The sequence below is a fragment of the Amblyomma americanum genome, chromosome 3 (assembly GCF_052857255.1).
Source record: "Amblyomma americanum isolate KBUSLIRL-KWMA chromosome 3, ASM5285725v1, whole genome shotgun sequence".
Lineage (NCBI taxonomy): Eukaryota > Metazoa > Arthropoda > Arachnida > Ixodida > Ixodidae > Amblyomma > Amblyomma americanum.
The window spans coordinates 160,336,639-160,349,834 of record NC_135499.1 but is presented as its reverse complement, the minus strand read 5'-3'; the positions used below and the strand labels follow the sequence as shown (position 1 = coordinate 160,349,834).

Below are 13,196 nucleotides of genomic sequence, written 5' to 3'. Positions count from 1 at the left end.
GCTGGCTTAGGGAATGTGTGGTGCCATGCGGTCTTCATTCTGGTGCCATTAATAATGAATAACAAGAAGCCAGAAGTTAGGTGGAAACTTCTGCTGTTGTTCCTTCGCCAGAACTGTTATTGTGCAGGTTAAATGCGTTTTTTGTTCATTTTTTGGAGAAGCTGTCAGAACAGCGGCAGTGTGTCGATGAGGCAAAATTTTATCATCCTCCGCACTTTCATTCTCTGCCATCTACTGCCATACGCACATATAATTTCAGGCTTTTTGAATGTGAACTAAATGAATTTAATAGGTTGCGTAGCTATTCCTGTGATGTCCTTTTAACTTTTTAAAGCGCTTAATAAGATTAACAGATGTTCTTCTACATTTTTATAGAAACCATAGCGAGGAAAAGCCGGGGCTCCATGTCTAGTAGTGAACGGCCCTCCAGTACCTGTGGGAAGCCTCAGGCACCAACGCCAAAAGGAGCGTTGTTCTTCACTTTGCTCTGCTTTGAAACTGGTGCATTCTTAACTTTTCAAGCCTAATTTTTCCAGCGCCTCACTGGGAAGTGTCGTAATCTGCTTAAGCAATTTTCAGTTCTTACGTAGCGGTCACCGCAAAGAGCATCTGAGGCTCCAGTCTGAACAGTAGGTCGTCACAGTCGGAGCCCGTCCCGACCTATGCGGTCTGTCCGCCGATGGTAATTTTCAAAAAATATCAATATAACTAAAATACAGGCCCCCTAGCTTAGGCAAAGTCTGGTTTGTTATTCGCCACTGAAAAGTAGCGTTTTCTCTACTCTCGTTACCACTAATGTCTGATAATAGGAATCTGATCAACAAACGAGGATTATCCGCTTTGTGCTGTTAGCATACAGTCAGAGCTTAATCGCAGGCAGTGTGTTTAGCAGTCCCCCACAATTTTCTCGAAGTAGTTGACAGCGGTGCGAGAATGGCGGTTTGCTACAACCTTCGGCGTTTTCATGCTGCCTCATGAGAACGAAGGCGGATAAAGTGTCGGGAGTAGTAAGGACGAAGTTAAAGTCGCTTGAAACGGGCCGCTACGGTTAACGCGCCCGGGTCAGTAGATCCCCGGGAGTGTCCTTTCACTACGAGTAGACTCAGCACTTGCGATAATGGTGAATGTGGATGGTTGAATTTTCTTTGTCGAAATAGTGCTTCACGTGTACGAAAGTCTGAAACAAAAGCCTATTTTTAATATAATATAAATCACGGAATCGTGAAGGGCAGTTCGTAGTACTGAACGTAACCGATCTAAGTCCTTGGTAGAGAGAATTTGATCAAGTGTTTCTTGATAATCACAAAGTGAAGAAGGGAGAGAAAACCTCAGGGTGCTTGCCAAATTTTTGACAAGTGGAGTTGCCTTCGTCTGGGCAAAGCGTTCATCATTGGTGGGGTTTAAATATGGTCATCCAGCAAGATGACCCTGTCGGAATATAAATAGGGTAGTCTAGGAAGATGACCCTATTTAAACCCCGCCAGTGACAAACTCGTTGCCCGGACAAAGACAAGTCCACTTGTCGAAACGTTCGTACGCAACCGACCAGAGCGCGATATCTTTTTTCCAACGCTAATGAGTTGAAGTTTTTAATCAACACAGGACACAGCATCAAGACTCCTTCAGACTTATCGCGTACTTTTCTTTTTACATTGCCATCAGATTCCGTGCAATCCCTTGGATGCAAGGTCCGCGGCCCTTGGTGGACAGATGTTGGGGCAGGAGACTTGGACTACGCATTTCTCGAGTCGCCCAACCCAACGACTCCATTACGCCAGGGTAACAAACCTGGTGAAAAGATGGGGACCGTTGGTGCTCAGAGCCGCATTCCAGAGGTGACCGATCCGCAACACCAGGAAACCGCCCCTGAAAAGCCTGCCACTTCGACCAGCAGTGCTGTGAGTAAGCGGGTACGCACTTGTGAAGCGTCACGAAAGATTTTCGTTACTTTGTCTGCGTAAATCAATCAATCAACTAATGAAAATAATTAACTAATTAGGTAGTTAATATTAATCAAGGAAACAAAATGCGAGCGAGCATTAAATCAAAGTTTACTTCTTCCAGACGAATACACAATTCTGGTATGGTTACGTGGCTAAAGCCATGCTTGATTACAGTTTGGCTAGGCCCCGATATATTATTTACAGCAGCAGTTCTGACATCCATTTTATAAAGGTGAAAAACAAATGAACATAATGTAAGCATATTCTGCGTCTAAGGAACATTAAGCAATGTATGTTGTTCAGAATGGAAACAAACAAAATGTACATATCACACTTCTTGGGAATGTAAGTAAAAGCGTCCCTTGCATTAAAGACCTAACTTGGACATGATAATTTTTCAAAATGGGCTGGTTTCAGAAGCATAAAAATAAGTAAATAAGTAAAATTTTCTTGTAATAGACAACTAATTTATAGATCCTACTTTTTCAGTAGCTGTCAGAACGAAAGATGCCGAGTAACGTTTATAAAACCTATTAGCAAATCCTATATCAAATAAAATGCGTGAGATCCGGCTCATGTACCAATCGAAATGAGCCAAATATACTCGTAAGAGCTATCTACAACAGCTAGAGCTTCTTCGTTGGGTCTGTTTTGAGCGTGGTTTCATTTATTCCTTCCACCGGGCTACCTTCTCGTCGACTGCGTACGATGCGAAGAGATCGGGGGGAAGATGTGAAACGAGATGACGATAACGATGGGATCATCAGCCCCGTTGCCGATTAAGCAAGGATGCGGCTCTGCTGCAGTTATCGTGAAAGTGTTTAGTTGGACTAGTTGGCAGTGGATCTCTCAATTCATTATTGCAAGCGAAATGGCTGACGGGAAACAATACTAGCTGTCTTCTTGTTTTCCGTCTGTACGCGTTTCCTATTTGTCTAGAACTCAGAATGTTGTATATAACAGTGATGCAAAGTATGTTCTAGACCCTACACATTCTAGCGAATTTACTTTTCTGCTACCAAAGTGTGAGCACTAGAAAATAAGGCTGTCATGTCAATGCTTCTCACACAAGCCTTCTATCTGCATTTACTTACTGATGTGGAAGCAGAGCAGCGCACGTAATTGCACGCAATGAATGTTCTAATTGTTTTCCTGCTGTATTTGCAGCATAGTTCTTAAGTGCTTTTTCATAAACAGACAATGAAAATAATTCCAGAGAATCTTTTCTAAACAAAGCAAGGCTAAATCCAGAGGCTGGCATAGAAGAATCAAATACAAAGTTTATATACTGATATTAACTAAATTATTTGCGTAGTTTTGGCTACATTGTGGTATAGAGCTATTCTAACATGTAAAGCATATCATATAACATCTTGGATTCCGCTAAGGTTTGTGCGGGTAACATACTTAGGCATTATTCTCGGTTTTCGATTAGATCTATTTGGCTGATTTCGAAAAAAAAACTCAACATAATCTAAGCCCCAGCGGTGACTCAGTGGTTAGGGCGCTCGGCTCCTGACCCGAAAGACGCCGGTTGGATCCGGGACGCGGCAGTCGCGTTTCGATAGAGGTGAAATTCTAGATGCCCGTGTACTGTGCGATGTCGGTTAACGCTAAAGAACCCCAGGCGGTCGAAATTATCCAGAGCGCATTACTATACGGCGTCCCTCTTAACCTGAGTTTTTTTGGGACGTTAAACGCCATGAAACAATAAAAACTTCCTAACATACAACCTTTGTCCGTAAAGTTTCGAGACTGATTTATTTTTTTCTGTAGAACTGATTCCCCAAAACAAACGTTGCTGCATATGAGAAACGCCGTCTTTTAAGGATGACCTGAGCTTTTTATGGTAATTGCTGGGGCAGCCGATAGACGGCACTACATGTAGAAAAATACGTTGTCAATGGTTGTTTGCGCATTCTAGTGTGAGTAAATGTGGAGAGATTGACGTCCACCTCGAAATGCGTTTAAACAAAAAATTCTGTGTGAAGATTCGCAAGACAGCCACACAGACGTATGATCTCCTTCGTGACGCTTACGGCAAAGAGAAATTATCGTGCGCGCGAGTTTTCGACTGGCACAGGAGGCTCGTTTCGAATAGAATGTCGATGGATGGCGACACAAGGCAGGGGCGCCATTCAACCTCACGGTATGAAAACAACGTGGCTCGGATGAAGGAAATCGTACAGAAAGACCTCACCATTACAGTCCGCATTCTATCAGATGCTCTCGACATTAGTAAGATAACATGCCACCAAATTTCGCATGAGAACACAGGGAAACGAAAGCTGAATGCCATACTAGCGCCGCACTCCCTCACACAGGAAAAGGACACGCGAGCAAACAGCGTTGATTTGCTCTCTGAAGCAGAGAAGAATGTTGAATTCATCGACAGCCTCATTGCTAAAGACAAAACATGGTGTTTTCAAAGTGATTCTCAAACAAAGAGGAAGAGCGCCGAATGGCGGTCCACAAGCTTTCCGGCGTCGAGAAAGGTGCGGCGACAGAAGACGAAAAAAAAGACGATGCTGATAGTTTTTTTTCGTTGCCAGAAGTGTAGTACACCACGAGTTCGTCCCACGAGGCAGAAGGACAGATGGTGAATCAGGAGTTTTATATCCGCGTGCTCCAACACATGCATGATGCACTGCGACGCCGTCACCATGACTTATGGGCATCTGGACAATGGAGCCTTCTCCACGATAACGCAAGGCCGCACACTGCTCCCAGCGTGACAAAATTTCTCGCCAAGCACAGCATTACTGTACTTTTTCATTCGCCATAATTTCCTGCCCTCTCCCCATGCAATTTTTTCTGTTTCCTCGTGTGAAGAGAGCCCTTAAAGGTCGCTGGATGGGGAGCGTGGAGGCCATTCAAGAAGCCACGCAAAGGAGGTGACGACCCTGCCAAAAAAAGCGTTTTCCAACTGTTTCCAAAACCTCAAGAAGCGTTGGAAGCTGTGTATAGACTGCAAGGAAGACAACTTGAAGGGGTGCTGTAAAAATGTCAATGTTAATCGCATTTATTTTAATGGCATCGATCTCGGAACTTTACTCACAAAGGTTGTACTCTGTGAACCCTTATCTCACGTTTTAACTGCTACTGACACGATTCCGCTACTTCTGGCGGCATTGCGCTTTTAGTCTGTCTTTAACTATACGATATCCAAACCAATATTGATCTTATTTCGTGGCGAAAACTATGCTAATGTCAATTTCTGTTTTCCTTTCCATGCGATAACAAGATCAAGGTAACCGTTTAAACGACGGCGACGACTAAAGCTTCAGTCATGGTACTTATGGAGAACACTGGCAGTCGTCTGCGGCAGCTGCAGACGAATGTCGGCGCATGCACATTAATGGCCTTGCGTCCTAGAGTTCGGGTACGGTTACTGCCTATGTTCGTTACTAATTTACCACCAGCTGAATTCCGGCTGAATGCTCCAGGGGAACAAGTAAATCTTGTTCTTTAGCCAGATGGACACCGACTAGTAGCCAGATACAAATATTACATGAATGTATTCTTTAGGGCTCTCTAGGCTTCGATAGCTTGATTTGAGGCCATTTGGTACTGCTGCCGGTCTTAAAGGGTCGCTGAAGATGGTGCTCGGGCTTGGCTATAAAATGCTTGCTTTATGGGGAGTACAGGCCACCGAGCGTCCATGCCACGCAGGAGACCTCAGAAGCAAAGTAGATATTTACACTACATATTCAAAAATTCCCGCTTTCGCACGGCGCGGCGACCAGTAATGCCGGGGTTTTGCACGAAACCTGGCATACAACGTCATGTCGAGCAAGTGACGTCAGGAGCCAAGGGTTATCATTGGCTCGCCACGCCAACTTTTTCAGACGTCAGGCAGCTACCATGGCGGCGGTCACTGCGGCTGCAAATATTTACGAGAGGAGAGGGAAAGGTGGGGAGGCCACGGAAATTCAAATATTATACCGAACGCATAAAAAATTCTCGCTCGAGGGTATCTGCGAAGTACCATCATTGAACATCCTAAGCGTACCGCGACTTTGAGAGCCCCTTTTTGATGCCATTTAAGCCAAGCAGGCAATAGAAACAGTGAAAACTCAACTTCCGAACGGTAAAACTTCCGCCTTTGAAAGGAACTCGGCAGCACATGTAGACCGTGTGCATTCGGCAGTGGTACGAATCGGAAACAACGCTTTCGCACGCGTTCTATTTAGCTGACGACTAGGAGCTTTCAACTATGCGTTCACAGCGCTCGAACAGTCGTGAGCTCCGTATTGGATTGGAGCAAACTTTATTTGTGCCCGCAGTTGGGCGCTTGCGCGCCTCGACGAGGGCCTATGTCGTCTACGAGGTTGCCGTTACTCGTCGCGGGTCTCCGCTCGCCGTTGCCGGCTCGCTGGGTCCCTGCCTTTCGAGCGCCCCGAGGACCTGCTGTTGGTCTTGGTCGTTGCTCCTCGCGGCTGCCTCCAGCCGCGGCGGGATTGTTCTTGATCTTGCTTCCTTTGGATTTTTGATGCAGTCCCACAAGATGTGCGTGTGATCTGCCGTCTCCCTCCCGCAGACTCTACAGGTATCGGTCGGGTAGGTCTCGGGGTACATGCGATGCATCAGTCCCGGGCTCGGTAGCGATCCGGTCTGGAGCTGTCTCAGTAGTACCGCCTCCGCTCGACTCAGCCTCGGGTGCGGGGGTGGGAGAGTCCTGCGAGCCAGGCGGTAGCCCTTCGTGATTTCGCTGTAGTCCGTCATGCGGTCCTTGGCTCCGAACAACGTCGGACGGTGTGTTGCCGGGGCGCGGTTGGTTAGCGCTCGCGCCGCTGCGTGTGCCGTCTCATTGTGGTTCTGACTGCGTTCCGACGCGTCGCCCACGTGCGCCGGAAACCACTTGATTCTTACTCTTCTGTCTTGCAGTTTGGTCGCTCGTAGTACGCGCTCGGCCTCCCTGCAGACTTGGCCGTTGGCGAAGTTGCGGTCTCGAGTCACTCAGCACCGTGTAGCAGTCTGCGTCGCCGATGGCCAGGGCGATGGCCACTTCCCCCGCTTGTTCCGCTCCGGCGCTTCTCACGCTCGCTGCCGTCCTCGTGGCGCCGGCCGACGCTTCTATGACGACCGCTGCGAAGGCGTACCGTTGGTATTCGGCCGCGTCCACGTACCACGCGTGCTCGTCGTTGGCGTGCAGGTCGATGAGAGCCTTGGCCCTCGCCGCTCTTCTTCCCTTGTTAAACTCGGGGTTAATGTTCTTGGGTATTGGGTCGATTCTGGTCTGGCGTCGGACCTCTTCGGGGACGGGGCGCTTCATCTCCGCCTCGTTCCAGTGTCCTATTCCCAGGTCGTCCAGTATCTTCCTCCCGGCTTTGGTCGTGGACAGCCGCTCCATTTGAAAGGTCCGTTGCGCTTCGGCTATTTCTTCGAGCGTGTTGTGCATCCCGAGTTGTAGGAGGCGGGTCGTGCTCGTGGACTCGAACAGGCCCAGCGCCGTCTTGTACGCTCTTCTGATGATTACATTGATTTCGTTGCGTTTGTGTTGCAGCCATCTGTGGTAGGCTGCAACGTACGCGACGTGGCTGATGATGGATTGGACGAGCCTGATTAGGCTGTCCTCTTTCATGCCAGCCTTCCGGGAAGTGACTCTTTTGAGGAGTCGCATAGCGTTGGCCGCTTTTGCCGTGAGACGGGCGATGCTTTCGCCGTTTCCTCCATGTTTTTCGATGACCATGCCTAGGATCCTGATTTTGCTGACCTCGGGAATCACGTTGCCGGATTTGGTTACGATTCTGAGTTTTTCGCATTCGCGTTGTCTGCTCTTGCCTCTGCCATTGTTGGTAGGTGGGAGTATGAGGAGCTCCGATTTGCTCGGCGAACATCAGTCCGGTGCCTTCCAGCTGGTCTTCTATCGCGTCGACGGCGGCTTGCAGCGCGCCCTCGATGTGGGCGTCTCTGCCGCCGGTCACCCACAGTGTGATATCGTCCGCGTAGATGGTGTGCCTGACGTCTTCGATGTCCGCGAGCTTCTCGGCCACTCCGATCATTACCAGGTTGAACAGCATCGGCGGAATGACCGATCCCTGTGGTGTGCCGGTGCTCCCGAGCTTCTTCTCTTGCGTTTGTAGGTCGCCTGCTCGTAGCTCGGCGGTCCTGTCCGTGAGGAAGTCCTTGATATAATTGTAGGATCTTTCGCCTGTGTTGAGCTTAGAGACTTGGGACAGAATCGCCGAGTGTTTCACATTATCGAAGGCGCTCTGTAGGTCGAGCCCCAGGGTTGCCTTGTTGTCGCGGGCGCTGCCCCCATCGTATATGATTTGGTATTTGAGCTGCAGCATCGCGTCCTGCGTGCTTACGTGCTGTCTGAAGCCGATCACCGTGGCCGGGTACAGGTCTTCTCGTTCCAGGTAGTCTTGCCACCTGTTCAGCAGGCCGTGCTATACAGCACCTTGCCCACGCAGGACGTGAGCGAGATGAGCCGGAGGTTGTCCGTGTCCGGTGGCTTCCCCGGCTTGGGTATCAGGATAGTCTTGGCAGTCTTCCACTGCTTTGGTAGCGCGGCCGCTCTCCAGCACTTGTTGAAGTATTTTGCGAGGTTCTCAATCGAGCCGTCGTTGAGGTTCTTGAGCGCCTTGTTCGTTACGAGGTCCGGCCAGCTGCCGACCGGCTGTTGAGGTCGTGCAGGGCCGCGCAGATCTCCTCGACGTCCATGTCACGATCGAGCTTCGCGTTGGGTAGGCCGCCGTAGGGCGCGTGTTGTTCGGTGGGTGTAGGGGGCAGGTATTTGTCATTGATGCGCCTGGTGACTTCGTCGGCGCCGTGTACAGAGACCGCCCGATGTATGAGCTTGGCGAGTCTGTCCCTTTGATGCGACTTGGTCTTGGTTTTGTCGAGCAGGTGCCGCAGCAGGTTCCACGTCTTCCCGCTATGCATCTGCCCGTCTGCCGCGTTGCAGATCTCGATCCACTGTTGCGTGCATAGCGCGCGGCAGTGCTCCTCGATCGCTTGGTTGACCTCCGCCACCTTCTTTCTGAGTCTGCGGTTAAGCCGTTGTTTCTTCCAGCGACTGAGTATCGACTGCTTGGCTTCGATGAGATGCGCTAGCCGGCTGTCTACTTTATCAATCGCCGCGTCCGTTTCAATTTCTTAGGTCGCGTCGCGTACGCTCTTGGTGAGTTGGGCCGTCCACGACTCTGTCTTCGATCTCGTCATCAGCGTCTGGCGTCTGGCGTCTCGGAAGTCATCCCAGTCTATCCAACTGTGTGTTTTGATGCTGGTGTCGTTGTGTACCGGTATGATGATTTCCACGATGGTGTGGTCGCTGCCGAGGTCAGTTCCCGTGTTTCTCCAGGTGATCGCGCCCCGGACGTCATTCTTGACGAACGTGAGGTCCGGAGTGGTGTCCCGGGACGCAGAGTTACCGATTCTCGTCGGATGCGTCGGTTCCGTGATGAGGGTGAAGTCGAGTTCCATGGCGTCTTGGTACAGGTCGCGGCCCTTTGTTGTGTACTTTTTGTAGCCCCAGGCTGGGTTCATCGCGTTGAAGTGGCCGCACACGATCAGTGTGTTGCGGCCTGCTGCGGTGCTGGCTCTGTGCAGTATTGTTTTGAATCTGTTTTCTCTGTGATGGGTTGCTGTAGATGTTGAGTAGAAATATGCTTCCTTTTCTCTTCTTTCCCGGGATGATTTCGGTGAGTGTGTGCTCGATCTTGATATTGCTTTGCAGCTCGTGCTCAACGAACGTGTGTCCCTTTCTGACCAGGGTGCACAGGCCTCTCTCGTCAGGCTGGCCCTTGTGCACTCTGTAGCTGGGGAGGGACGGTGCGTCGGTGAGTGTTTCTTGTAATAGGATCACGTCCGGCTTGCGCGCGGCATGTGCGATGCGCTGTTGGATGACTGCCTTCTTCCTTCCGAGGCCACGACAGTTCCACTGCCACGCTGTTAAGCCTGCTGCTGTTGTTGCGTTGGCGGCCATGATTAAGTTGGTGTGTACGTGGTTCCCTGGTTGGGTGGATGTTGCGGGAAGAGGGGCGCAAACGTCGGGTGGCTCACAATCGGCTGTAGGGTCCTTTCGGTGTAGGCGAATCTGTTCGTGTACTCGGCTTGGTAGGTCTCTATTGTTTGTTTCATTGCTGTCACTGCTGCGATGTTCGCCGTGAATTATTGTTCGAGTTTGGTGAATGTCGCTTCGAATTTGGCCTCGGGGTTGTCGATTCGATCGTTTTCTGTTTGCTTGCACGTGGAATCGACGGCTCGCTTCTTCGGTGCTGGTTCCTCTACGGCTATCTCCTGGGTGTTCATGGTTGTTTCGTCGGTCTTGCTTGTGCTTGGCGTGGGTCTCTGTAGAGGCTCGTTGTTGCATAGCAGCAACTTACGGATCTCGGCGATCTCTCTCGTGAGGCTGTTGATGGTCATTCGCAACGCCGCGTTCTCTTGTCTTAAGGTCTCGTTGGCTTCTCGCGCCTTGTTTATATCGTCTTTCTTCATGGCTTCGGTGATTTTCTCCGCGTTCCTTATATTGTTCCCTTTAGCTGCGTCGTCGACCCAGCTGACTCGCTCACGTGATGACCTTTTCCTACGGAGGCTTCTCTTGCAGCAGCTGCTGACTCTGGATTTTGGCGCGCGGTTCTCTGATGTAGTCCTTGACTTTCCCGCAGCTGGCGGCTTGTCGAGTGGCGGGAAATCGCTCTCCGACAGCAGCTTGAGTTCGGCCTGTCGGCGCTCCCATTGACGCTTGCGCACTACGTAGAGAATCTTGTATTTCGCCTTTCACGTTCGGTCTCCGGTCGCGTGTTCGTCCCCGCAAACTTACATCTTGGGGTACAGCGATGGTCTTCTTTGGGGTTGGCGAGTCCGCAGGCCAGGCACATCTTGATTGTGGGGGTCGGGCACACGTCCTTTCGGTGTCCCACTCAGCCGCACTGCTGGCAAACGTCGATCTGTTTTCTGTAGAGACGACACGGTATCAGGGTGACTCCGTATCGGACGAAGTTCGGTACCTTGGGTCCCTGGAACACCACGATAACGGTGGTCATGCTGCCGATCCTCTTTGTGCCCACTGCTAGCGGGTTTCTCTCGTTGACGATGTTCCTATCTAGCTCGGCGGTGCTCGCGTCGATGGGGATGCCTCTGATGACGCCCTTTACGGTGTCGTGAGGAGCCGTGCGATATGCGCTGACCTCGTAGGGTTTGCCTTGAATATACATTTCCTGGATTTTAGCGTATGCCCCGCCGCGGTGGCTCAGTGGTTAGGGCGCTCGACTACTGATCCGGAGTTCCCGGGTTCGAACCCGACCGCGGCGGCTGCGTTTTTATGGAGGAAAAACGCTAAGGCGCCCGTGTGCTGTGCGATGTCAGTGCACGTTAAAGATCCCCAGGTGGTCGAAATTATTCCGGAGCCCTCCACTACGGCACCTCTTTCTTCCTTTCTTCTTTCACGCCCTCCTTTATCCCTTCCCTTACGGCGCGGTTCAGGTGTCCAACGATATATGAGACAGATACTGCGCCATTTCCTTTCCCCAGAAAACCAATTATTATTATTGTTATTATTATTTAGCGTACCTTGCCGCGTTGTCTTCGTTCGGTGTACTGACGACCATGATGTTCTGTTGCGTGTTGGGGCAGATGGTGTCCGCGGCGCTTTCCTCGCTCATGATCTTTGCCGCGGCGAGTATGGCCGCAGCGACGGTGGTGGTGCCGGTCTTTACGATGTCCAGTCCCCCTCTGGGTCTGACGACTATCTTGCTCTCTTCCAGTGGCATGGCTGGCATGCGTGCTGCCTTGATGGCCGAGTCTCAGACGTTCTTGTTGAATTTCGATTTCGGGTTTATTTGACTCCCGCCGTGTCCGTCGGGCTTGCCGCTGTCTGGGGTCCGCTGGCGCAGCCTCGACATGCGTTCCCCCGCGAGCGTCCACCCGGCGTCGTTGTGGTATTCCTCTGGTGATATCTCTTTTCCTTGAAATTGAACGCACATTTGGTTGTCCACGATCATTGCTGTCGTAGCGGACGCCTCCATCTCGTAGCTGACGAGCGGCCGCCGCCGAGGAGTACGGCAGGCGGCGACCGGTGCGACGGTGTTGGGCCTAGCGTCCGCGGGACAAGCCTAGGCTTAGCACTCCTTCATACGGCGGCGGTAGGAAAAGTCACAAAATTTGGCAAAGAAAAACGCACCTCTAGGGTCAGCTGGTATCGGTCGATGCCGCTCGCCTTCACGGACACATTGGTGCAAGGAAAACTTTGTTTCGAGGTAATTAGCACTGCGTAATTGGTTAGCAATGACAGAGCCGATGTGAACACGTCTGCTCACCTCAGCGGTCGCCTGAGCTCCGTAAAAACTCTCGCGCGTGATCACGATCCCTTAAGAACGATCTGATCGCGTTTGACGAGCAGACGAATAACTCGCCTCCCGTGTTGATCTGTCAATGGGGTAAGGCGTCCGCCGCGATGCACAAAATACAGGGGAACGAACATAAACCTTCTCCGGGTTATTTTTTAACATTATGACTTTTATTCATCAGGAATGGTTGGGATTGTTGCTCAAAGATTATTCAGGTGCAGTAACAAACAACAGTGAGAAATCTGAAGCCATATTTCAAAACTTAAAGAGGCGATTATAATTCATCAAAACTGTTCATTTAACAGGTGAGGATTATCTGGACGCGAAATTCGGAGGCCTTGGGGGCGGATCCAATCGGTGGCATGTGGCTGTTTTTCTTCTGCTTTCTTATCAATTATATTGAAAGATAAAAGTAAACTTAATTACCCATTCATGAAAACGGATAACTAAAAAACTTTTCCAATGCTCCTTTGTTTCGATGGCTATTTGCTTCCTTCATGTTATGTCAGGTCAATTTCTTACCAAAGTGCTCGCACTGAACAGGATCATTGATACAGAACTCTAAAGATCCCTTGCGACGGATCAGTGGTTGTGGCCTTGGGCCGCGGAGCACGACGCTGCCGGACTGAATCCCTTATGCGGCTGTAGAATTTTAGTGGAGGTGCAACGTAAAACACCAGGGTGCTGTACAAAGATACTCAAAGTTAAAGAATCTCGGGTACAAGAAATAAATCCAGACACTTCGTCTATAGCGTCCCTAACAACGCACGTGCAGCTTCAGCACATTAAACCCCATTTATCTTCGTGTCCGCCTGAACTCCCAAGTAAGGGGAAAGACTGTGCGTTTGAACCAGGACACCTATAAGCACGTGATCGGTCTCTGCAGCGATCCAAAAGGCATTGCAACGCGTACAGCACTCGTTGTTCTAGCAAGAAGATGTTAACTTCAGTGTTACTG

At 50.3% G+C, this 13,196-nt stretch overlaps 1 protein-coding gene and 2 pseudogenes across 1 annotated transcript in view; 1 reads left to right on the top strand and 2 right to left on the bottom strand.

Moving 5' to 3' along the window:
• The window catches only part of LOC144124197 (uncharacterized), a 53,718-nt gene that overhangs the window by 20,093 nt on the left and 20,429 nt on the right, over window positions 1-13,196 (top strand). The window contains exons 8-9 of the mRNA XM_077656848.1: window positions 376-435; window positions 1,663-1,898. Of these exons, the coding sequence (XP_077512974.1) occupies window positions 376-435; window positions 1,663-1,898 (296 nt within the window). The remainder of the gene's footprint in view (window positions 1-375; window positions 436-1,662; window positions 1,899-13,196) is intronic.
• On the bottom strand, window positions 6,267-9,876 carry LOC144122815 (uncharacterized; annotated as a pseudogene).
• Window positions 10,062-11,917, bottom strand: LOC144126385 (uncharacterized; annotated as a pseudogene).